Source organism: Artemia sp. Qi Xiang Cuo, chromosome 21 (genome assembly GCF_049724085.1).
Source record: "Artemia sp. Qi Xiang Cuo chromosome 21, ASM4972408v1, whole genome shotgun sequence".
Classification (NCBI taxonomy): Eukaryota; Metazoa; Arthropoda; class Branchiopoda; order Anostraca; family Artemiidae; genus Artemia; species Artemia sp. Qi Xiang Cuo.
Window position 1 is genome coordinate 49,307,585 of NC_142814.1, and position 27,469 is coordinate 49,335,053.

General features: G+C 32.2%; 1 protein-coding gene across 1 annotated transcript in view; it reads left to right on the forward strand.

The window, feature by feature from the left end:
* Positions 1-27,469, forward strand: part of LOC148939663 (G protein-coupled receptor Mth-like) — a 152,721-nt gene that overhangs the window by 92,310 nt on the left and 32,942 nt on the right. Inside the window, exon 4 of the mRNA XM_089106940.1 lies at positions 10,272-10,545. Coding sequence (XP_088963066.1) covers positions 10,272-10,545 — 274 coding nt within the window. The remainder of the gene's footprint in view (positions 1-10,271; positions 10,546-27,469) is intronic.

Consider the following 27,469-nt stretch of genomic DNA (forward strand, 5'->3'; position numbering starts at 1 on the left):
AAAAGTTATTTATTTTGTTGTATATAAATATACTAGTTTCAATTCTATTATTTTTTTTTAAATAAATAAGGGTTTATTCATCAACCAAAAATAACGAAATCCAGAAGCTAAGCTTGTAAAGGAGATCACTACCCAAACTAGGCCTAAAAAAAAATAATAATAATGAAAAAAAAAAAAAAAACCTATCACAAAAAAATAACTAATAAGCGACTATACCACCCCTACTCAGTAATATCTCATCAAGGGTCAATATTTAACATATTTTGTGTTAGATTTTTGCAATTGTGTTAATAAACATGCCAATCTTATTGGTGATTTTAATTTTATAGAAACCTATAAAGAACGCCGAATTCGTCATTATTAGTGCCGTTTCAACCTACATTGATGCAAACTATCTATGGGACCAGCTCTTAATAGAATGTTTTTCTAAACGATAACATATATTTTAAACTACACTATATCAAGAAGATACTTTCTCAGTAATAAAATACTTAATTTAAAATCCTTATTATATCATATTTGTCCCCTCAAGATTTTCACCAGATTTTACAAATCTCACATAGGTCTTTCCGACACATATTCCATTCAGCAAAAACTCGTTTATTGGAAAAATTCTCAAAAATGGAATTTCAACAGTTTCAACAAACAATGATTTTCCTTCCTAGATTTTGTCCTGGTCCTCCTTTGGAAAATTTATCCTCTAAGGTATTTACATCCAAGGAACTAAGTATTCTTTCAAAAGGACCAAAATTTGCAATGGCTCAAACACAAGTAAATACTTCAGAAATTATTACGGGCGTGGAGTCTGCTATTTTTAGCTCTCATGGTGAAGTCGAAAATCCAGACCTACTCAGAGGTGAAATTGTAAAGAGTATTCTTGATTATAGGCCATCTTTGTCAATTTCAACTCAATCAAAGGAAGAAATTAAAATCCTCCGAAATTTAAAAAAGACAAAAACACAGTAATTACGAAAGCGGACAAGGGAAACACAGTTGTAATTATGAATTCTGCAGATTATGAATCAAAAGTTAACACCCTTTTAATGGATAAAAATATTTACAAAGAACTAAAATTTGATCCCATTGAAAAATACACACAGAAATTGAGAAATGAACTAGGAATTTTAAAAGATATTAGACTAATTACCCCTCAAATGTACAGAAAATTTTATCCAAAAGGTTGTTCAGCCCCTAAGTTTTATGGTCTGCCTAAAATCCATAAGAAAGATATTCCGTTACATCCAATCGTAGCATGTTATAGTTCTCTGGCTACGGGTATAAGAAGTTTCTTAGCCACCATTTTTAAACCTCTTTTAAGCACACAGAAATCCTATATTAAAAACTCCATAGATCTTGTTGAGAAGTTAAAAAATCAAAGTACAACAGAAAATACCGTTTTATCTAGTTTTGATGCAGTTTCTATGCACACTTCATGCGATGTTCATAAATGTGAGCAGGCTTTACAAAGAAAATTAGAGGAAAATTCAGCTTGGTCGGATTACAAAACTTTGGAAATTGATACAATAATGATCCTTGTCCGTCTTTGCAACAAGTACTACTCGTATTTTAAATTCCGAAGCAAATTTTTTCTTCAAATAATGGGCTTATCCATGGGCACTGTCTTGTCTCCTTATTTGGCAAATTTTTACATGGATTTCATAGAACAGTATGCTTTGAATAGTTTCCACTTAAAACATTCTATCTGGTTTCGTTTCGTTGATGATATCCTTTCTGTTTGGGAACATGGACAAGACTCTCTAAGAGATTTTTTGGCAAATTTGAACTCTTTTGATTCGAATCTCCAGTTCACAATGGAACTCGAAGATTCAGGTAAGCTGCCTTTCTTGGATGTTTTGATTAAAAAAACTAATCCTAGTCTTGAATTTTCTATATATAGAAAGCCGACTCATAATGATCGATATCTACATTTCTCTTCCCATCACCCTCCTTCTGTGAAAAGAAGGGTAATAATCTCTTTAGTCGACATAGTTTTAATAATTTGTTCCCGTAATCATATAAATTCTAAACTAAATTATGTCAAGGATATTTATTTTTGCAATAGTTACCCAATCAAACTCATTGAAAATATAATAGATAGACAATTAAAAAAGATAAAAGAACAAAATAGGGAGCTTGTCCCCCTTGATTCAGTTACACCGACAATTGAGAAAAAAACTTTCATCGTTTTACCATACATCCCGAAACTTGGTGATAAACTTGGAAAAATTTTAAATAAACATAATCTCTCTGTTTCTTTCAAAACCAAACAAAAGGTTGAACATTTTTTTAACTCAGGAAAGGATAAAACAGACTCTGTACTGAGTAGTGGTGTCTACAGAATCCCATGTTCTTGTGGAAAGTTTTACATTGGTAGGACCCATCAACAACTAGGTGAGCGTTTGCATGAGCACAAAATTTCAATAGATAAGTCCCTGAGATTAAAAAATAACAATGACAACTTTTATTCGGCATTGGCTTCGCATATTTTCGTAAACCCGACTCATCTAGTTTTGTTTGACGAGGCAACCGTAATATCAACTGTTAACGGCGTACCACAAACTTTTAAGGAGGTAATTGAGATAAAAAAATATATGAACCAAAATTTAGTAATAAATAGAGATACTGGATATATTTCATTAAGCCCAATTTACGACAGTTTAATCTTGAAGGACTCAATCAATATTTTCACCTGAAAAAACTTAAAAGAACCTATTTGCATATCTAATGAAAACCGAAATTGTAGACCAGCTAAAATTATTGCAAGACGAAAGATCCTTGCCCAATCATCTTGGTAAATTCGTTTTCATTGATTCCTGCCTTGTTTTTTATTCAGAGTCTGTTCTGTCTTTGTACAGGAAGCTTCGAAAGGTTTGATTCTCGTTTTTTTTTTCTTTTTTTTTTGGTCAATTATGAAAACTTTGCGGAGGTCCGTGTCGAAATATTTTCTTATATTTTTTAATATTAATGGTTAACTGGCTGACAAAATCCTCGTTTTTTCACCCTTTTTGATTTTATTTTTCATTTTGTTACTTTCTCTCCTCTCTGAGTTTCGTTTGCCTTCTCAATCCATCAACCAAACACAAAAAAAAAAAACATTAGCAAACTAAAGGCAAAAGAGACCGGAGAACTGACTCACTCACTCCCATATACTCTATAACAGTGTTCTTTTAACAGAGTTCTAAATTCAGAAACATCTGTCACCTTCTTTATCCCTTCTGGCAGACTATTCCAAGCACGAGGGCTAACATGGAGGATACAAAACATTGACCTAGTTGTCACAGACTTAGGTAGTCTGAATTCATTCGAAAGTCTTAAATTGTAAGAATGAAAACTAGAAACAGGCAGAAAAAAATCTTGAAAGTAAATTGGTAGCATTTTATTCTGATGTTTAAACATAAAAAGAGCATTATAAAACTTAATCAATCCAAATAGTGGAACAATATGTAGTTTAGCATGCCTTACTCTAACCGAGGAACGCTTATCATCTCCAGTAAGTACTCTTACAGCTTTATTCTGTAATACCCTAATCTGCGATAAATGACCAACAAACGTTGAAGACCAAGCCAATATACAATAAATCAAATACGGATGAATAAGGGAGAAATAAAGCATTCTGAGAACCGGTCTAGGGAAAGTACGCTTTAGCTTCCTTATAATTCCCAAATTTTGGGCAACTCTAGCTGCAATTTGATTAATATGGTCTTTGAGACTCAAGCACTCATCAACTATCACTCCAAGAAACTTCACTGCTCTGACACGTTCTATAGCATTCCCATCAAGTTCTAGTTTCTCTATCCAGGGATAGTAATTTACGCTTCTCCCGTAAATCACAAATTGACTTTTCTTATGGTTTAATTTAATTTTATTAAGTCTCATCCATTTCTCTATTTGTTTCATTCCCTTTTTTAGAACTAGTAGAAGTTCTCTTTCAGTCCTCGCAGCAACTGTAAAATGTGTATCGTCAGCAAAACTAGGAATTATAATTCTGTTACCACGATCCCCTTTATCCGATATATTTATATCTTCAATGCACCGGTAACTATCATTTATATAAATCAAAAATAAAAGAGGTCCCAAAACTGACCCTTTAGGAACGCCAGCCTTGAATCTCTGCGGGCTAGAGGCCTCACTTTCGATTTGAACAATCTGCATACGTTCACTCAGGAATGATCTAACAAGTTCCCAAAAATTTTCCACGGATACCACAATTATCTAACTTCTTTACCAAAATTTCATAATCCACACAATCAAATGCTTTCATTATGTCAAGGAAAACGGATGCCACTTTAAGACCACGATCTAAATGATCATTAACAAATGTCGTCAAGAAGATCACTGCTTGCTCAGTTGACATTTCTTTCCTAAATTCAAACTGACTAGATCGAAAAAAAAGACCTAGATTCTAGGAAATTAACCATTCTTACATTTATTAGTCTCTATTATTCTAGAAATAACAGGAAGAAGCGAAATAGGCCTATAATTATCTAAATTCCCACTATCACCCCCTTTAAAAAGCGGTTTCACTTTTGCAATCTTCAGACAATCGGGGAAAATACCTGACTTAAAACACTCATTTATTAGCATTACCAACTCACTAGAAACAATAGGATAAATAAAACGGAAAGCTTTCACAGTCATGAGATCCGATCCTGCTGCACTGTTTTTCATATTTTTAACCACTTCACACAACACACTTAATTTAACCGGCTTTAAATAAGCAGATACTTCGCTCTTATCAGGCAGGAATTGTGTAAAATCGCCATCCTCAGCAAAGACTGGGATACTGGATCTTACATTAAGGCCCACATTAGAGAAATGCTCACAAACTGAATTGCAACTTACACTGTCCGGAAGCTCCGAGGGAGACCGACTGGGGTTCGTTACAGACTTTATAAATTTCCAAGTCTTGCCTGGATTTCTCTCAGCTTCTTTAAACTTAAAAGCAAAATTAATCCGTTTTAGCTTTCCGAAGGAGACAATTTAGCATGTTATTATATACTTTATAATCATCCCTAGTAGTTGTCCCTTTATTTTGGATCAATTCCTTATATAAATGGTTTCGCCTTCTCATACTTAAGAGTAGACTCTTAGTAATCCATGGTTTCTTTGCTGATTCATATCTGTAAACTCTTTTAGGTTCAACACATTTCTGAAGCAAACCTGTTTATGTCCCGTACCATTTTTCAAATTTCCGATTGATATCATATTCCTCTTGTAAAAAATTTAATTCAGTCTTATCAACTTCTATTTTAAAACAGGCAACAACCTCAGAATCAATAATAGGCCTAATGACATTACAACGATGTCCCTTATTCAACCGTAGGACTTGCGGTACTGTTATCATTACTCCAAAATGATCTGAAACACTATTAACCACAACAGCAGGTGACTTATATTCAGTATTTACAAATATGTTATCCAATATTGACGCAGAATTCTCAGTAATTCTTGTACAGATATTTATAGTAGGCTTCAGCCCGTAGCTAAGCATCATATCCAGAAACTCCTTAACTCTCTGACTAGAATGTAGACTTTTCAAATCAATATTGAAGTAACCACACACAAAACACGGCTGTCTTGTTCCACTCAACAGGTCCAGTTGCTCTTCTAACAGACTCAGAAATTCAACAAGGCTACAAGACGGAGGTCGATAAATAATAGCAAGAACACATTTAAAATTTTGCTTAGATACTTTCACAACCATCGACTCAAACACCATTTCCTTATGTTTGGTAAGGGAAGGCATCGGCAAGACATTAAAATTACTCTTGATATACGCCGCTAAACCTCCATGTTGGTGCAGTTCCCTGTTTTTAAAACCAGTTGGTAATTAGGAACATCTAATAGGGATGACGTATGAGACTTCCACCATGTCTCAGTCCGGGCCAAAACTAGTAAACCTTGAGTCTGCAGAATTTCCTCCAGGTACTGAAAAGAAGTACTAATACCTTGGCATTTTAAGTGAAAAACCGAAAAATCACTCGGGTCATAATCATTATTCAAATCCTGAAGGAACTTATAAAGGGCATTCAAATATTCCTCATTATTACCATTACTATCAAATTCACGATGGAGTACCCCACCCCCAATATCTTCAATCCCGAGTGAATCATTCTCCAGACCCTTCAACCTATTCCACTCTAAATTAACATTTATCAAAAATCATTTTGTGACGGATTTTGTGAGAAGGAAAAGGTTTAGTTAACTTACACTTATCATTTTCATCATTCGTTGAGTTGGTATCATCGCTTCCACACTTCGATCCTAAAAAAAAAGAAACATAAATATCTTCATAAAATCCAAAAAACACTACTACTGTTTCCAGGCCTAGTATCACTGAAAGCCAAGACCAATTCATAAGAACTCCAAACACAACCCGGTACGTTCCGCACCGCGCAATACATTATACACCATTAATACTTTTTTCTCATTTTATTTTTTTACTTTATTCCATCCACAACATATTTTTTTTTAAAAAAAGAGAAGAAAAAAACACGAGACAACATTACTTCATAACAATATGCTATCACAAAAAAAAAAAAACAAAAAAGAAAAAAATGCAACAAAATAATAACTCAAAGCCATATTACAACTAAAATAATTAATATAAATATAAATATGACAACCCGCCTAGCATTGCATAGGCCCACCTCGAGGATTGATCGGCACTGACAATTCAGGAATCACGTCATTCACGGAGAAAGAAACACGCAGGCCATTTGGCCGATCAAAACAAAGGAGAGGTGGAACCGATTTTGTTACCCATGCTTGAATACCACAATCAGCAAGCTTTGATCTTTTTTCAATCAGCCGTTTTCTAATATCTCTCACTGCCATCGGAGCATCATCACTAAGATAAATATCTTTATGACCGCAAACAGTATTTCCTTTAAGTTTTTTACTCTGTTTCAGAATCGTTATTTTTTCTTCTTTAGACCGAACAGTAACTTTAAAATATCTACGCTCCTTTTTTCTTCTGTAACAGCAAATTCTAGGGTCTCATTTACACCTAGTCCTTCTTCACAAACAGTTTTGAAAATCTCTTTAGCTTCCTCTTTATCATCGCAAGGTACATTCCAAACCACTATATTTTTCTCATTCATTCTATACTCGCAATGCATTAACCGATTTTTCAACTGATTATTCTCTTCACGTAGAGACACTGACTCAGCTGTAACAAGACTAATCTCTGATTTTACATTTAATATTTCATTCTCAGTAGCCACCACATGGGTCTGGATCGTCGAAAATTGCTGCGATTGGCCAGATAGAGTTTCCTCAAGTGATTTGACCCGGGTTTCCAGAGATTTGAACTGGTCCGTGATACCGTCACGCTTTTTTCCATTGTCTTTCACTACAGTTAGAATTTCAGAAAAGCTCCGAGCCAGCGTCGAAATTGACAAAGTCTCTCTATTCTTAGGTGAAGATGACGAATAATCATTTTGATCCTCTTCGAATGAGACTTCTTTACGGTTTCTTTTATTTCGCCCCATGAATATGCAGCAATTGAAAAATGGACAAATAGTCTTACATCAGCCGGCAACGATTGTTTATCCACGATGTTGCTAGCGTGCAGTGCTTTTAGCCGTTTGGCACGGCAAACACCTTTTCCAACGTCGGTAATCAAAGGCTCTGTTTATAATGACTAAAATACAATCCTCTTTTACTCCATGCAATTCTTCAATTCAAAGCAATAATCACACACCAAACAATTTTCTTTCATCAATTCAAAATATTAATCTCACAAGCTATTTCACTCTTCAGCCAAAACTACCGCAGGCACGGAGCACCTAAGGTATTACTCGTTCGAGGAATGAATCATGACTATATCTACTGAAGACGGTTGCTGTATATGTGACAAAAATATCTGGACTTTTTTACCGGTTTTTTCACTGTCTAAATAAATGGATTTATCCACATTTGAAACTTTATTTGTTCGTCTTAGAACGGCAGTGTGGTCAAAGAAAAGAACACCTAATTTAAAGGTGTTATTTCGAAAATACGTCGTATATATGGGGAAATGAGACCAACCCAGTAAACATCTATAAACCCAACATATGGTTTGCAATTAGAAGACACGGAAGGATTTGCCACTTTCATTGGAAAATTGTTTTAAATTTGGACAAGATTAAAGAAGAAAATTTACATCAAGAACTCTGAATGAACTTTATAAATGAACTCTCTAAGAAAATAATCTAGTGAATAATCCGGAAGTTCATTATTTTGTAAATGACCCGAAAAGTTATTTATTTGGTCGTATATAAATATGCTAGTTTCAATTTTATTATTATAGTATATCTACTGAAGACGGTCGCTGTATATGTGACCCAAATATCTGGACTTTTGTACCGGTTTTTTCATTGTCTAAATAAATGGATTTATCCCCATTTGAAATTTTATTTGTTCGTCTTAGAACGGCAGTGTGGTCTAAGAAAAGAACACCTAATTTAAAGGTGTTATGTCGAAAATACATCGTATATATGGGGAAATGAGACCATCCCAGTAAACATCTATAAACCCAATATTTGGTTTGCAATTAGAAGACACAGAAGGCTTTGCCACTTTCATTGGAAATTTGTTTTATATTTGGGAAAGATTAAAGAAGAAAATTTACATCAAGAACTCTGAATGAACTTTATAAATGAACTTATATTGAGAGAACTCAATCTTTATGGCTAAGAGGCATCCATATTCAAACACAATTAGGTTTTTGATTTTTCTCAATATTGCAACTTTAGTAAGATTGTAGTTATTGCCAAAAAAGTACTTGTATAAAAACTATTCTTGATTAGAAACAAATGAATCAGCGGAAAACCACTGTGGAAAAGTAATCAGATTTCCTAAAGCATCATATTATTGAATTGTCGGTTTAAGAAAACCGTATGATCAACGTTTCAGTACCCTCACTAAAAAATAATAAATCACATTTCAGCTATGTATTTAATCGAATTTTCCCTCTTCTCATTTTTTTCCTGATAATGATAACCTTGTTCCTATGATCGCAGACAGATGAAGATCAGCTAATTTGAACATATGTTTTCAAGTTTGGGGCTTTTTTGAACATTGTTGTTGCACTTTCATGTTCCACTTTTCAGTATTATGCTAGATAATAATGGGGCGTTAAAGCAGTAATTTTGTCTGACAAAATACTAATTGGACTTGTACTTGCTGTGGGATCAGGTGCAGCCGCCTCACCCGGCATCTAGAAAACTCCTCATTGGTGACCCCCATCTGTTACGATCTTGAGCCAGCTCTTCAGAAAGTGCCATCTGAACCGTAGATGTTCAGATGTTCACCGTAGATGAACCGTAGTGAACATCTCTCCCACTTTCGGCCAAACTTTTGAAATCCACCAAAGGCGCTGATATCATTTTTTACAATTGCCCATCGAATCTTCAAATGACCGCCAGAGTACCCGCACCAGTCTGATTAAAGATCAGGTAGCAGTACTTGCTTGATGATGCGGTCATTGGGTCTTCTAAGGTCATGGGGAAAATAAAAGCAGAGCCAACCATATAAAACCATTAAAAATATTTGAGGAATATCTCCTGACTTCAGTTACTTTCTGAACTCTTTTAGCATATAATCCAAATAATCCATACTCAAGATTACAAATATTTAGTCTGATATAATTTCAGCTTTAAATGAGTAACTTTGGGGTAGTAGGAAATATTTTCTAGCCTTTACTCAAAAACGGTTAAGAATCAGGAATCGTTCTACCCTCCAAAAAGGACTTTCGTATAAGATTTGAACCTGCCATCCGTAAAGGGACATAAACTAACAAAATGCAGAAGGGCCTAATAACAATATAAATTACAGTGACCAATTAAATTAACAATTTAACCCAATAAAATTGTAGCGTTTCGCTATTATTCCATCAAACTGGCAAATACAGTATAGTGTATTTTTACTTTACTGAAAACTAAATGGGTTGATCAAAATTCAAGGTCCTTTCGGCGAACTAGTTTCCTATGAATTTCGAAGGAATAAATTTAAAAGGCAGAAAAAATTAGTTTTTTACTTAATTTATAGATAAGAATTAATTTCACATACCAGAATAGTAAACTTGGATTGATAGTTACAAATATTATAATAAAAAACGTGATTCCAGGAGTATTTTTTTTTTGCACATGCTACAATAAAAAAAAATTATAATAGATTAATTTTTACGACGTAAATGAAAATCTAGTTTCTGAAAGATTTATTTAAAAATTCCAATAATTAGTTTAATAATTATAATTAAGGATAATTAAAATTTTGTATTTTTTTAGATAATTGCTGTTTATTGCCATCTTGATGAAGACTACATACTTTTCTACCCAGATGGTTCGTCAGAGAAACAAGGATATGTATATTTCATACTCATGAACATATCTTGCCTTTTCCTTCTTATTATAATTTTAGTTCACCTTCTTCTTCGAGATTTAAGAAATGTCCATGGAATTTCAATTATGTGCCACTCAGCATCTCTTTTTATTGCTTTCATTGCACTAGCCTTTGTCCGGATTAAATTGTTGCCGACTGGTAATTATTGTACCGTGTTTGGTAAGTATTTAAAACTTTTGTGTCAGTTTCCTAGTTAAAACATGTCAATGCAATAAAGTGTATGCCTCGTGGGGAAATGGTGGCAGAGTAGAAAGGTATAGAAGATAATTGCTATGGAGGAAATGGACCACTTTAATTCATGAATTCTAAGTTTTTTTGCTGAAATTTTGCATGGATAAAATTCTGTCACTTCAAATTTAATGCCCAATGTAGTCATGTTTGTCGATAGAGTGTCTATAATCAGCAGTTGTTGTTATATCCATGATACATTTTTTACTGCTGTGAACTTTAATAATCAATCACTACTCTAAATATATGAAGACATTGAAATAGAAAGAACCTAAACTATACGGCTTAAACGTCATTTACAAAACCACGCATGACTCTGATAAAAACAAGGTTAAGTATATCACCTTTACTTTTAGAAAAAAGGAAGCGCTTCGCTCATACAGAAAAAATTCCTTTCATGAACTCAATGTAAAAGAGGTATAAGATATAAACTTTTTATTAAAATTTATCTACGATGTATAAAATGTATCTATGAAGCCTCACTTTATACCAGGTATTTACATCCTTTTAGGCTGTTGCACTTGGCGAGAAATGACCTATCTTGTGTTTATCTTGTCGTCCCTGGAGGCAAGTTTCCAAATGTTTCGGATATTTTGATTATATGGCCTATCATAGAACAGTAATTTGATGTCTTGTGGGGCCGTGGGATTTCCGGAGCAACAAGAGAAGAGAAGATGCAAGGCGTTCGGCTACTGTTCAATTAGCATTAACCCTTAGAAAAGGCGTTAGAGCTCAGATTGTTTTATATAATAGGATTTCCTTAATCTCTATAACTTTTGAATTTATATTGTAGCCCTTAAGAAAAGGAGACAGTGGGAGGCCCTCTACCCCTTACAGAGTAAACGTTATTGCGTCTCTTATGATTACCATGAACAATTTACAGATTAATTGTTCAATAGCTACTAATGATAAAGTTTAAATCTGCATTCTCTAACGATATTTGAAAAATACGAAACTATATAAACTAATTTACTAGCACTGGATTTCTATAAAGTTTTCTAGACCCCAACTTGGATTAAATTCCAAATTTCTTCGAAATTGAATACAATTTTTAAGAAACCATTTCGCATTGATAATATGTTGAAGTAGAAAAATTACAGATTTCGAAGAAGATTTCTAGTGTATTGCTGGTAAAATTTAAAAAAGACCGAAAATATTGTATGAAGAACGACGCAGGGAGACTGCCTGAATCCATTTTATTCAAATTCTAAGCCACATAAGGCATCTGATAAGCATTTGGTGCATACATGAAACATGTGATATCATTCTATAATTAAGTAGATTTTATCAGTCTCAACTAATTTGAAGGCATTAAGTTAAATTAGAATAATTTTTATTTCTGCAACGATTGATGTTTGACTCTTGTGAAGGGTGATGGGTATCAGCATGTTGAGCAAAATTTTAATTCATTAAAGTGATGAAAGACAAAGACACGCTTTGTATCTGCTACCGTGATACCCGATGGCAGGCACAGGCCAGTAGGTATGGCAGTATTTTGGCGGGTCATGGACAGGACGTGCACCTTCCGGCTGACTATACTTTTGACCCTTAATTCTGAAAAATACATTTTTCATGTGGAGGATGTCACATTCAAATCTATTTAAAGAGCAAAAAAGATACATGATAGTATTGAAATGAGGTTATAAACTGTGTAAAAGGGGTTGTATTCAGACAATATTTTTCATTAGTATAAAATATACCCCCAAAAAATTATGAATTTAATGGACTTTTAATCTTCCTTCAGATGAATATACGAAAAATTTCGAATAAAAAAATTAAAATGTCAGGAGGGGACATCAGGATTTAAAAAAAGTCTTGGTGGGACATGGCCCAAAATCAGTTAACAACCACCAGTCTACACCATAAGCAATTTGTTTATGTCTAAACACAAAAATATCTCTAATATTTGGTACGGAGTTTAGAGTAATATATGCATTTAATTTTCTGCGACAGCACTGCCCCCGATTCCCATGAGATCTCTGGTTTCCAAAAAACAGCAGGCAAGATTCCCATGAGAGCCTCTGTGGACTCCATGACGTCGCTCGACACGCCCCTGTTTCCTTGACCAGGTGGAACATGGATGACGCAATCTTGTTTCACTATTAAAAGAAACATAGCTGGCAGGATTCCCAAGACACCCGGGATTCCCGTGACCAGGTGTAATAGAGGATAACGCCATATTCTGTGACTTAATAGCTTTATGTTATACATTTCCGTATATAACTTATATATTCAGTTAGTTATATATATTTATAAGTAGTAGGTTAAATATGTCAGTAAGTTATAATATTTCTGTATATAAATTATATATTCAATTTTTTATATATATTTATAAGTAGTAGGTTAAATATTTCAGTAAGTTATACATTTCTGTATATAACTTATATATTCAGTTGGTTATATATATTTATAAGTAGTAGGTTAAATATTTCAGTAAGTTACATATTTCTTTATATAAATTATATATTCAATGAGTTATATATATTTATAAGTAGTAGGTTAAATATGACAGTAAGTTATATATTTCCGTATTCAGTTAGTTATATATATTTATAATTAGTAGGTTAAATATGTCAGTAAGTTATATATTTCTGTATATAACTTATATATTCAGTTAGTTATATATATTTATAAGTAGTAGGTAAAATATGTCAGTAAGTTATATATTTCTGTATATAACTTATATATTCAGTGATTTATATATATTTATAAGTAGTAGGTTAGATATGTCAGTAAGTTATATATTTCTGTATATAACTTATATATTCAGTGAGTTATATATATTTATAAGTAGTAGGTTAAATATGTCAGTAAATTATATATTTCTGTATATAACTGATAACTTCATTTAGTTATATATATTTATAAGTAGTAGGTTAAATATGTCAGTAAGTTGTATATTTCTGTATATAACTTATATATTCAGTTAGTTATATATATTTATAAGTAGTAGGTTAAATATGTCAGTAAGTTATATATTTCTGTATATAACTTATATATTCAGTTGGTTATATATATTTATAAGTAGTAGGTTAAATATGTCAGTAAGTTATATATTTCTGTATATAACTTATATATTCAGTTAGTTATATATATATTTATCAAAAGTAGGTTAAATATGTCAGTAAGTTATATATTTCTGTATATAACTTATACATTCAGTTAGTTATATATATTTATAATTAGTAGGTTAAATATGTCAGTAAGTTATATATTTCTGTATATAACTTATATATTCAGTGAGTTATATATATTTATAAGTAGTAGGTTAAATATGTCAGTAAGTTATATATTTCTGTATATAAATTATATATTCAGTTATTTATATATATTTATAAGTAGTAGGTTAAATATGTGAGTAAGTTATATATTTCTGTATGTAACTTATATATTCAGCTAGTATATATATTTATAAGTAGTAGGTTAAATATGTCAGTAAGTTATATATTTCTGTATATAACTTATATATTCAGTTAGTTATATATATTCATAAGTAGTAGGTTAAATATGTCAGTAAGTTATATATTTCTGTATATAACTTATATATTCAGTTAGTTATATATATTTATAATTAGTAGGTTAAATATGACAGTAAATTATATATTTCTGTATATAACTTATATATTCAGTGAGTTATATATATTTAAAAGTAGTAGTTTAAATATGTCAGTAAGTTATATATTTCTGTATATAACTTATATATTCAGTGAGTTATATATATATTTATAAATAGTAGATTAAATATGTCAGTAAGTTATATATTTCTGTATATAACTTATATATTCAGTGAGTTATATATATTTATATGTAGTAGGTTAAATATGTCAGTAAGTTATATATTTCTGTATATAACTTATATATTCAGTTAGTTATATATATTTATAAGTAGTAGGTTAAATAAGTCAGCCAGTTATACATTTCTGTATATAACTTATATATTCAGTTAGTTATATGTATTTATAAGTAGTAAGTTAAATATGTCAGTAAGTTATATATTTCTGTATATAACATATATTCAGTGAGTTATATATATTTATAAGTAGTAGGTTAAATATGTCAGTAAGTTATATATTTCTGTATATAACTTATATATTCAGTTAGTTATATATATTTATAAGTAGTAGGTTAAATATGTCAGTAAGTTATATATTTCTGTATATAACTTATAAATTCAGTTAGTTATATATATTTATAAGTAGTAGGTTAAATATGACAGTAAGTTATATATTTCTGTATATAACTTATATATTCAGTGAGTTATATCTATTTATAAGTAGTAGGTTAAATATGTCAGTAAGTTATATATTTCTGTATATAACTTATATATTCAGTGAGTTATATATATTTATAAGTAGTAGGATAAATATTTCAGTAAGTTATATATTTCTGTATATAACTTATATATTCAGTGAGTTATATATATTTAAAAGTAGTAGGTTAAATATGTCAGTAAGTTATATATTTCTGTATGTAACTTATATATTCAGCTAGTATATATATTTATAAGTAGTAGGTTAAATATGTCAGTAAGTTATATATTTCTGTATATAACTTATATATTCAGTTAGTTATATATATTCATAAGTAGTAGGTTAAATATGTCAGTAAGTTATATATTTCTGTATATAACTTGTATATTTAGTTAGTTATATATATTTATAATTAGTAGGTTAAATATGACAGTAAGTTATATATTTCTGTATATAACTTATATATTCAGTGAGTTATATATATTTAAAAGTAGTAGTTTAAATATGTCAGTAAGTTATATATTTCTGTATATAACTTATATATTCAGTGAGTTATATATATATTTATAAATAGTAGGTTAAATATGTCAGTAAGTTATATATTTCTGTATATAACTTATATATTCAGTGAGTTATATATGTTTATATGTAGTAGGTTAAATATGTCAGTAAGTTATATATTTCTGTATATAACTTATATATTCAGTTAGTAATATATATATATATATATATATATATATATATAAGTAGTAGGTTAAATAAGTCAGCCAGTTATACATTTCTGTATATAACTTATATATTCAGTTAGTTATATGTATTTATAAGTAGTAAGTTAAATATGTCAGTAAGTTATATATTTCTGTATATAACATATATTCAGTGAGTTATATATATTTATAAGTAGTAGGTTAAATATGTCAGTAAGTTATATATTTCTGTATATAACATATATTCAGTTAGTTATATATATTTATAAGTAGTAGGTTAAATATGTCAGGAAGTTATATATTTCTGTATATAACTTATAAATTCAGTTAGTTATATCTATTTATAAGTAGTAGGTTAAATATGTCAGTAAGTTATATATTTCTGTATATAACTTATATATTCAGTGAGTTATATATATTTATAAGTAGTAGGTTAAATATTTCAGTAAGTTATATATTTCTGCATATAACTTATATATTCAGTTAGTTATATATATTTATAAGTAGTAGGTTAAATATTTCAGTAAGTTATATATTTCTGTATATAACTTATATATTCAGTTAGTTATATATATTTATCAGTAGTAGGTTAAATATGACAGTAAATTATATATTTCTGTATATAACTTATATATTCAGTGAGTTATATATATTTATAAATAGTAGGTTAAATATGTCAGTAAGTTATATATTTCTGTATATAACTTATATATTCAGTGAGTTATATATATTTATAAGTAGTAGGTTAAATATGTCAGTAAGTTATATATTTCTGTATATAACTTATATATTCAGTTAGTTATATATATTTATAAGTAGTAGGTTAAATTTGTCAGTAAGTTATATATTTCTGTATATAACTTATATATTCAGTGAGTTATATATATTTATAAGTAGTAGGTTAAATATGTCAGTAAGTTATACATTTCTGTATATAACTTATATATTCAGTTAGTTATATATATTTATAAGTAGTAGGTTAAATATGTCAGTAAGTTAAAATATTTCTGTATATAAATTATATATTCAATTAGTTATATATATTTATAAGTAGTAGGTTAAATATGTCAGTAAGTTATATATTTCTGTATATAACTTATATATTCAGTGTGTTATATATATTTATAAGTAGGAGGTTAAATATGTCAGTAAGTGATATATTTCTGCATATAACTTATATATTCAGTTGGTTATATATATTTATAAGTAGTAAGTTAAATATTTCAGTAAGTTACATATTTCTTTATATAACTTATATATTCAATGAGTTATATATGTTTATAAGTAGTAGGTTAAATATGTTACTAAGTTATATATTTCTGTATATAACTTATATATTCAGCTAGTTATATATATTTATAAGTAGTAGGTTAAATATGTCAGTAAGTTATATATTTCTGTATATAACTTATATATTCAATGAGTTATATATATTTATAAGTAGTAGGTTAAATATGTTAGTAAGTTATATATTTCTGTATATAACTTATATATTCAGTTAGTTATATATATTTATAGGTAGTAGGTTAAATATGTCAGTAAGTTATATATTTCTGTATATAACTTATATATTCAGTTAGTTATATATATTTATAAGTAGTAGGTTAAATATGACAGAAAGTTATATATTTCCGTATTCAGTTAGTTATATATATTTATAAGTAGTAGGTTAAATATGTCAGTAAGTTATATATTTCTGTATATAACTTATATATTCAGTTGCTTATATATATTTATAAGTAGTAGGTTAAATATGTCAGTAAGTTATATATTTCTGTATATAACTTATATATTCAGTGATTTATATATATTTATAAGTAGTAGGTTAAATATGTCAGTAAGTTATATATTTCTTTATATAACTTATATATTCAGTGAGTTATATATATTTATAAGTAGTAGGTTAAATATGTCAGTAAATTATATATTTCTGTATATAACTGATAAATTCAGTTAGTTATATATATTTATAAGTAGTAGGTTAAATATGTCAGTAAGTTATATATTTCTGTATATAACTTATATATTCAGTTAGTTGTATATATTTATAAGTAGCAGGTTAAATATGTCAGTAAGTTATATATTTCTGTATATAACTTATATATTCAGTTGGTTATATATATTTATAAGTAGTAGGTTAAATATGTCAGTAAGTTATATATTTCTGTATATAACTTATATATTCAGTTAGTTATATATATATTTATAAGAAGTAGGTTAAATATGTCAGTAAGTTATACATTTCTGTATATAACTTATACATTCAGTTAGTAATATAAATTTATAAGTAGTAGGTTAAATATGTCAGTAAGTTATATATTTCTGTATGTAACTTATATACTCAGTGAGTTATATATATTTATAAGTAGTAGGTTAAATATGTCAGTAAGTTATATATTTTTGTATATAACTTATATATTCAGTTAGTTATATATATTTATAAGTACTAGGTTAAATATGTCAGTAAGTTATATATTTCTGTATGTAACTTATATATTCAGCTAGTTATATGTATTTATAAGTAGTAGGTTAAATATGTCAGTAAGTTATATATTTCTGTATATAACTTATATATTCAGTTTGTTATATATATTCATAAGTAGTAGGTTAAATATGTCAGTAAGTTATATATTTCTGTATATAACTTATATATTCAGTGAGTTATATATATTTATAAGTAGTAGGTTAAATATGTCAGTAAGTTATATATTTCTGCATATAACTTATATATTCAGTTAGTTATATATATTTATAAGTAGTAGGTTAAATATGTCAGTAAGTTATATTTTTCTGTATATAACTTATATATTCAGTTGGTTTTATATATTTGTAAGTAGTAGGTTAAATATGTCAGTAAGCTATATATTTCTGTATATAACTTATATATTCAATGAGTTATATATATTTATAAGTAGTTTGCGTGTTTCGGTTCCTCCATAGGAGGCACGGACCAAGGGGGACTTGGTCCCGGGGGGTCCATAATAGAATCTGGGACACCCTCGTCCGGGGTCATAAATACAGGCGGAGGAGGAAGAAGGCCCCTCAAATGTACATTCAAAAGGACCCACTGGTTTGTCCACATGTCCCATGAGTTGAAACCTTCTCCCAGTAATGGGTTAAATTGCATGGTGATGCAGAACACCATCACGGGAGGATCCTCTATAGGAGGACAACTGTGGCAGGGCTTAAGATCCAGATCTATGGACAACGGTCTCTGCAAAGGGTTGCCTCGACCTTTTCGGGGTACAGGCAAGACTGGGGACCTTGCAGCCAACTCTATTCCCACTTGAGGAGTGGCGCCCTTCGAGGAAATTATAGCCTAGTAAACGACACAACATTTGCAGGGGATTCTGACTAATGGGCAACTCTTCTGGGCTTGGTATGGTTTTGATGGGCGTCTTTGGGCTGAAAAACCTCTTCCTTGCTGATTTATCTATTATGGGTTGCCTCCCCGTAGTAGCATAATATTTGTAGGCATGAATACATAATGAGTCGGAGGTAATAGGCTTGAGAATGTCTGTGCAGGATTTCGACTCTTGTTGATAGAAGAGCATCGCCAAGTGCTGAAAACCATGTTGTGACCAAGATTGGCCCAGGATTGCACAAAGCCTCCATTCATGGAGGTCCCAGGGACTTCTTGCTGTCCGGTTCTAAGCCGGCTTAAGCACTTCAGTGTAGACTTGAGAAGATATGTGATCCCCGTCCTGCACTGGTATCCAGGATCATTGCTTTTCCTGAGGCAAAAATAATTTCAATGATTTAAAGAACATGAAAATTGGAACTTGGAATGTTACGACATTAAAAAATGACTATCGTATCGACATTTTGACTGACAAATACAGACGATTAGAACTGGATTCATTAGGAGTTTCAGAAACTGATATCCCAAGGGTAGGAAGCATGAAATTAGGTAATATAGAATTTGTTTACTCAGGCAGGAAGGATGGGGTACATAGACAGGGAGTAGGGCTCATGATGAATAAGGAAGCTGCTAAGTCTTGTTTAGGCTGGGAAGGTATTAATAATAGAATACTAATTGCTCATTTTATGACTATAAAGTTCAGGGTATCAGTTACAGCAGTATACGCCCCTTTAGAAACGACCGATGGAAATACTGTTGACTCAGATGGATTTTACTTACAGTTACAGGAGCAAATAGACAAGGTCCCAGGTAGAAATATGATGTTATTACTGGGAGATTTTAACGCCCAGGTTTGTAGAAATAGGGATAGATGGTATCCCAGCCTAGGTAAATTTGGTGTAGGAAAAGAAAACATTAATGGATACAGACTTTTGCAATTTTGTAGGTACAACAATCTAGTTATACCAATACGGTAAACCAATACGGTGTTTGGTCATAAAATGGCTCATAAGTTAACATGGTTTTCACGTGATGGTAAGACAGCAAACCTTATTGATTATGTTATAGTAAACCGAAGACTGGCAGGATCAATACAAGAAACTAGGGTATATAAGAGTGCTGTTATTGACGTTAAAAGTAAAGATCACCATCTAGTAGTGTCAAAGGTTAATTTAAAACTAAAATATCGGAAGGGTAACTACATTCCGGGAAGCTATGATGTTGGTAGACTCCAGGATGAGATTTTAAGAGAAACTTTCAAGGAACAGTTGAATACTAAACTTGTGAGTTTAAAATTTGACAATGTGGAAGATGGTTGAAATAATTTTAGAAAGATAATTTGTGAAGTTGCTGAAGGTGTATTAGGGAAGAAAGCTAGAACTGCAGCTAAGAAAGTTAGTGAAAAAGCCTTATGTTTAATAGAAAGGAGAAAGGACTTGTACAGGAATTATCTGAGTTATAGATCATATGAAAACAAGAGGACTGTAAAGAAAGAGTAGAAAGCATAAAAATATGAACTAAGGAGGTGTGAAGTGGAGGCCATGGGTGATATTGCCGGGTATCTTGAAGGTGCAGCTAGACGGCATAATAGTAAAATATTGCACTGGCACGTTAAAAAATTAAGAGGGAGTAGTCAATCCGGACTTGTCCCAGTTAAAGATAGGAATGGGGTCTCAATTAGCGATAAGGAAAAAACTAAAGAGAGATGGGCCGAATATTTTGAGAACTTGCTTAACCGAGATAGAGTTGCAAGAATAAATATAGAGGAAAATGAAAAAGTTTGTGATACTTTGGATGTGAAGGAAGATTTGTTTTGTGAGGAGGAATTAGCAACAGTATTAAAAGGATTAAAGAATAATAAGGCTCCAGCAGCTGATAGGGTGGTAAATGAGTTTCTTAAATATGGTGACTCTTAGGTTAGAAATAAGTTATTCAAGATTATGAATATGATTTTTGAAAAAGGGGAAGTACCTAACGATTTTAGGAAAACCTTAATTAAGCCACTTTATAAAAAAGGTGATAAAAGTGAGTGTGGTTATTATTGAGGCATTAGTCTGGTCTCTGTAGATAGTAAATTACTTAGTAATATGATACTTTTTAGACTGAGAGATGCCGTAGACAAAGTTTTAAGAGAAGAGCAGTGCGGTTTTAGAAAAGGTAGAGGATGTGTCGACCAAATTTTCACACTTAGGTTAATAATTGAGAAGTGCCTGAGTTTTCAAACACCTTCGGTCCTCAGTTTATAGATTACGAGCAAGCGTTCGATTCTGTTGATAGAAGAGCTTTAGTAAAGGTTTTATCCTTGTATGGTATACCAGACAAATGCTTTAAAGTGATTAGTGCTATGTACGAGAATAACACTGCTGCCGTTAAGGTAGGAAATGAGGTTAGCAGCTGGTTTTGTATTAAATCAGGAGTTAAGCAGGGCTGTGTTCTATCCCCCTTTATATGGATTATTTTGATGGACTTTGTTTTAAGGAGCACAGGAAAGGCAATGGGAGACCACGGAATAAAATGGGTAGGAAAAAGTCTCCTGGACTTGGATTGTGCTGATGATTTAAGCATCCTAGATGAAAGTGTGAGCAAAATGAATGAAGTTTTAGAGGTTTTGCGAGTTCATGGTGCTGGAATTGGTTTGAAAATTAATGTTAGGAAGACCAAGTCACTAAGGCTAGGAATAAGTGAAGATGAAAAGGTGACTTTGGGTAATGAAAAGATTGATCAGGTGGGCAGCTTCACTTACCTTGGTAGTATTATTAGTAAAGATGGTGGGAGCAGTGAAGGTGTTAAAAATATAATAGACAAGGATCAGGTTGTTTTTTCACAGTTAAAAAAAGTCTGGAAGAATAGGAAGATAAGTCTGCAAAACAATATTATAATATTAGAAGCTACAGTGATGACAGTGGTCAAATATGGCTCTGAAGCATGGACGCTCTGAAGCGCGGATGAAGATTTGCTAGATGTTTTCCAGAGAAATTGCTTAAGGATTGTTCTGGGTACCTGGCTGACTGACCGTATTTCAAACAATAGGCTACGAAAAATGTGGTTCAATACCGTTCTCTAGGGCTATAATGTAAAAAAGGTTGAGGTGGTTAGGGCACGTTGTACGGATGAAGTATGACAGATTGCCGAGGATTGTTCTTTTCGGCCAACCATCTAGGGCTAAACGGAAAGCAGGTCGTCCCCGTCTGGGATAGGAGGACGTCATAAAGAAAGATTTAAAGGAAATGGGAACTTCGTGGGCGGGTGTAAAAAGGGAGGTTTTGAATAGATTGGGGTGGAGGAGGATCGTGCGTAGCTGTGTTGGCGTCAGGCGGCTTGGTGCTGGGGTGAGTTGTTAGTAGTAGTAGTAGTAGTGTTCGTTTTGGGTTTCATTTATTCTTTAATAGTAATTTCTGGTTGCTTTGAGTTAGAATTTTAACAGGTATTTCTATTCGCTGAGCACAAGTTTAAAATGGCTTTTACTTTTCTTTGAAAAACCTATTTTTCGGAAAGTTTTTTTTATACCAATTTTTGTCTGTTTTTGATTGCAAAAAGTTCCAAGTTTTTAAAAATTGCTTATTTCAAAATAAAAAAAAAATGTTTGTCAAAGTATCAAAACTGGTATCAAAGTAACAATATCAAAATGAAAAAAGTTTGTTCCCTGTGTAATGAGACCGAGACCCCTTTGAAGTTTATGCAACGACCCCTCTATATGAAGTGCCTCTGGTAAAAATATAAATTGAGTGTGGGGGGAGGCTAGCTGCCCTCCGATCACTTTTTACTCTTAAAAAGTGAATTACAACTTTCAATTTCTAATCAAACGAACCCTCTCCAAAGTTTATACGGGCATCGCTTCCATAAAAACTATATACCCCCAAAGCATTACTTAAAACGCCTACCTCCAGACCCTGGGGGGTTGCATCGACACAGAAGTTTTTCTTATCTGACCTTTGAATTATTTTTCATGAAATGGCCATCTTAAAAATTTTATCGGATAGGCTTGGGGAAAAAAGGGTGTGTGGGGGAGGGGACTGGATGCCTTCAGATATATTTTGACTCATAAAAAGTGAACTACAACTTTTAATTACCAATCAAATGAGCACTCTCTGAAGTTTATACAAGCATCCTTTTCATAAGAACCATACACTACCCCAAGACAACACTTACAACGCCTATCCCCTGGGCCCGGGGGGGTTGTGTTGACACCAGAGTTTTTGTTATCTAATTTTTGAACAATTTTTAAAACAGGCTATCTCAAAATTTGTAGCGGCTTGGTTTGGGGAAATAAGCGCTAGAGGGGGGGAGGTAGTTGCCCTTAAATCTCTTGACTCTTAAAAAGTGAACTAGAATTTTCAATTTCCATTCAAATGAGAACTCTATGAAGTTTATACGAGCATCCCTTTCATAATAACCATACATGTCCTTAGGGCATAACTTACAATGAATTCTCCCGGGCCCTGGGGGGGGTATTGTATTGACACCGGAGTTTTTCTTATCGGATCATTGAACTATTTTTTTTTAACAAATGTCTATCTCAAAATTTTCATCAGATAGGTTTGGAAAAGGAAGGTGTGGGGGGGCCTAGTTAACCCCGGATCTCTTTTGACTATTAAAAAGTGAACTCGAACCTTCAATTTCCAATCAAATGAGCCCTCTCTGAAGTTTAACGAGTATATATTTCATAAGAGCCATATATAAACCAGGGAATAACTTACAACGCCTGCCCCTGGGGGGTTGCGTCGACACCTGAGTTTTGTTATCTGACTTTTGAACAATTTTTAACTTAATGGGTACCTCAAATTTTTTATCGGATGTATTTGGGAAAAAAGGAGTGTGGGGGGGAGGCTAGTTGCCCTCCAATCTCTTTTGACTCTCAAAAGCTGAACGAAAGCTTTCAATTTCCAATTAAATTAGCCCTCTCTGAAGTTTTTACGAGCATAAATAATTTCTTAGACCACACTGCTTTTCCATTTACAAAAAATTAAGCAAGAAAAACCGGGTTTTAATTTTGACAAAGCAGGGAAAAATTACAACAATATAAACACTTAACTAAACAAATACACTCAAAATATTTCGTCCTCACATCCGGGAACCTTTCTCGACGGAAACCTATATAGCCACTTATACATTGTGAGGAGACGAGTGTATCATTATAGACATTTGATTTTGTTTATACGCCATTGCATGGAAGTGTTATTCAATATATTTCCGCTTATACATTGTGAGAAGACGAGTGTATCATGACATTCGATTCTGTTTATACGCCAGTGCATGGAAGTGTTATTTAATATATTTCCACTTATACATTGTGAGGAGAAGAGTGTATCATTATAGACATTCGATTTTGTTTTTACGCCAGTGGATGGAAGTAGTATTTAATGTATTTCTACTTATACATTGTGAGGAGACGAGTGTATCATTATAGACATTTGATTTTGTTTGTACGCCAGTACATGGAAGGGTTATTTAATATATTTCCGCTTATACATTGTGAGGGGACGATTGTATCATTATAGACATTCGATTTTGTTTGTACGCCAATACATGGAAGTGTTATTTAATATACTTCTGCTTATACATTGTGAGGGGACGAGTGTATCTTTATAGACATTCGATGTTGTTTATACGCCAGTGCATGGAAGTATTATTTAATATATTTTCACTTATACATTGTGAGGAGACGAATGTGTAATAATAGACATTCGATTTTGTTTATACGCCAGTGCATGGAAGTGTTATTTAATATGGGAGTTTTGATTCCTATTTATTTATATTTATTTTCTTTTTTTTCTTTTTTTTCTCTTTGTGTGCTTAGTATGTTGTTTTTCGATGTAATTTAAGAAATGTTTTTTTCCGCTGAGAAAGGTTCCTGGATGTGGGGCCTAAATATTCGGAGTGTGTTTGTTTAATTAAGTGTTTATATTTTTGTAATTTTTCACTGTTTTATCAAAATTAAAACCAGGTTTTTCTTGCTTAAATCTGGTTTTTGCAAGCATCTCTTTCATAAGAACCATATATTCCCCCAGGGCATAACTTACAACACCTGCCTTCAGGCCCTGGGGGACTGTGTTGAGCCCGGAGTTTTCGTTATATGGCATATGAACTATTTTTTAAAAATGACTATCTCAAAGTTCTTATAAGATGGGTCTGACAAACAAAGAGCGTGGAGGGGAGGGGGGCTAGGTGCCCTCCAATCTCTTGTGACTCTTAAAAAGTGAACTAGAAAGTTCAATTTACAATCAAATAAGCCCTCTTTGAAGTTTATACGAGCATCCCTTCCATAGGAACTATATTTGGCCCCAGCGCATAACTTACAACGCCTGCCCCCGGGCCCTTGGGGGTTGTGTCAACACCAGAATTTTTCTTATGTGATCTTTGATCAATTTTAACAAAATATCTACCTCAAAATTTTTATCGGATACATTTGGGAAAAATGGGCGGGGGGCTGGTTACCCTCCGATATATTTCAACGCTTAAAAAGTGAAGTAGAACTTTCAATTTCTAATCAAATGAGCCCTTTCTGAAGTTTATACGAGCATTCCTTCCATAAGAACCATGTATGCCCCAGGGCATGAATTTTAACCCTTACCCTGAAGACCTAGGGGGGGGTGTGTTATGCTGAAAGATATAATTTACAGAGCTTTCAACTACATTGAAAAAAATGGCTATCTTAAAATTTTTAGAAATGTGTTTGGGGATGTCTTTGGAGAAATGGTGGACATGGAAGGGGTGTTAGTTGCCTTCCAATCACTTTCGACTATTAAAAAGCGTACTAGACATTTAATTTCCAATCGAATAAGCCCTTTTTGAAGTGTTTACGACAACGCTTTCTATAAAAACCTTATATGCCCCCAGGGCAAAACTTACAACCTTTGCCCTCAGGGCCGTGGGGGGTTGGGTTGTCATCCTCAAAGACCTACTTTTAAGAATTTTCAACCACGTTGAACAAAATGGCTATCTAAAAATTTTGATTGGATGTGTTTGGGGAAAAGGTGGGCGTAAGAGGGGGGTTAGTTGCCCTCCAATCCCTTTCGACTATTAAAAAGGGCACTAGCCCTTTGAATTTCCGATCTAATGAGCCCTTTTGAAGTTTCTACGAAAAAGTTTTCTATAAAAAGCTTATTTGCCCCCAGGGGTATAACTTACAACCTGTGTCCTGGGGTCTGTTGGGGGAGTGTCCTCCTCAAAACATAATTTCTATCTGGAAATCAACTACGCTGAACAAAATGGCTATCTCAAAGTTTTGATTGGATGTGTTTGCGGAAATGATAGGCGTGGAAGTGGTGTTAGTTGCCTTCCGATCACTTTCGACTATTAAAAAAAGCACTATCCATTTCAATTTCCAATCAAATTAGCCCTTTTCTAAGTTTCTACGACAACACTTTCTATAAAAACCTTATATGCCCCAGGGTACAACTTAAAACCCTTGGCCTGATGGCTGTGGCTGAGTGTCCACCTCAAAAACATAATTTCTATCTGGCAATCAACTACGTAGAATAAAAAGCGCTATCTCAAAATTTTTATTGGATGTGTTTGGGCGTGGAAGGGGTTTTCGTTGCCTTCCAATCACTTTTGACCCTTAAAAAGGGAACTAGAACTCTTGATTTCCTATCAAATGAGCCCCGTTTAAAGTTTTTACAATTACCCTTTCCATATGATGTGCCTCTCGGGAAAAAAAGTAATAATAATAATAATAAAACATTGGAGCCATCTAGCCTTTACTATAGGCAACGCTTGTATAGCAATGCCTCTGATAAAAGAAGACTTAACCTTATATTCCGTACATGACTCAGCTTTATCTCTTCTTGCTTTATCAAAACGTAAAGAATTATGATTTTTCCTGGAAAGCTTGCCTTTCTTGGCTTTAATATTTATTGTTGATAAGGCATAATCGCGTTTGTGGAGGTAAAAGAAGACTACAATATATATTTTGTACACAAGTCACCTTTCTCTCTTCTTGCTTTGTACAAACGTCAAGGATTATGAGTTTTCTTGAAACGCCAGCCTTTTCTTGCTTTAATATGTCTTGGCGATAAGACATAATCACGTTTTTGTGGAGGTTAAGGAAGACAAAAACTTACATTCTGTACACGAGTTGGCTTTGTCTCTTCTTGCTTTCTAAAAAATTCCAGGATTACCAATTTTTTCTGGAACACCAGTCTTTTTTGGCTTTAATATGTCTTGGTGATAAGGTATTATTACGTTTTGTGGAGGTATAAGAAGACTAAGACTTATATTCTGTACACGGATCACCTTCGTCTCTTCTTGCTTTTTAAGAACTTTGGTGATTATGATTTATCTTGGAAAGCCAGCCTTTCTTGGCTTTCATGTTCCTTAACAATAAGGTATAATCGAGTTTTTGGAGGTCAAGATAGGCTAAAACTTACATTCCTTACACGAACCGTTTTTCTAATAGTAGCAACTTTTCTGTCAAAGGTAACAAACTTCTCTTAGAAGTAACAAGTCTTCTGTTAATGGTAACAAGTTTTTTCTTAGAAGTAGCAAGGCTTTCTTAACATTAAAAATTTGTTTCCTAGAAGTAACATGTTTTTCTT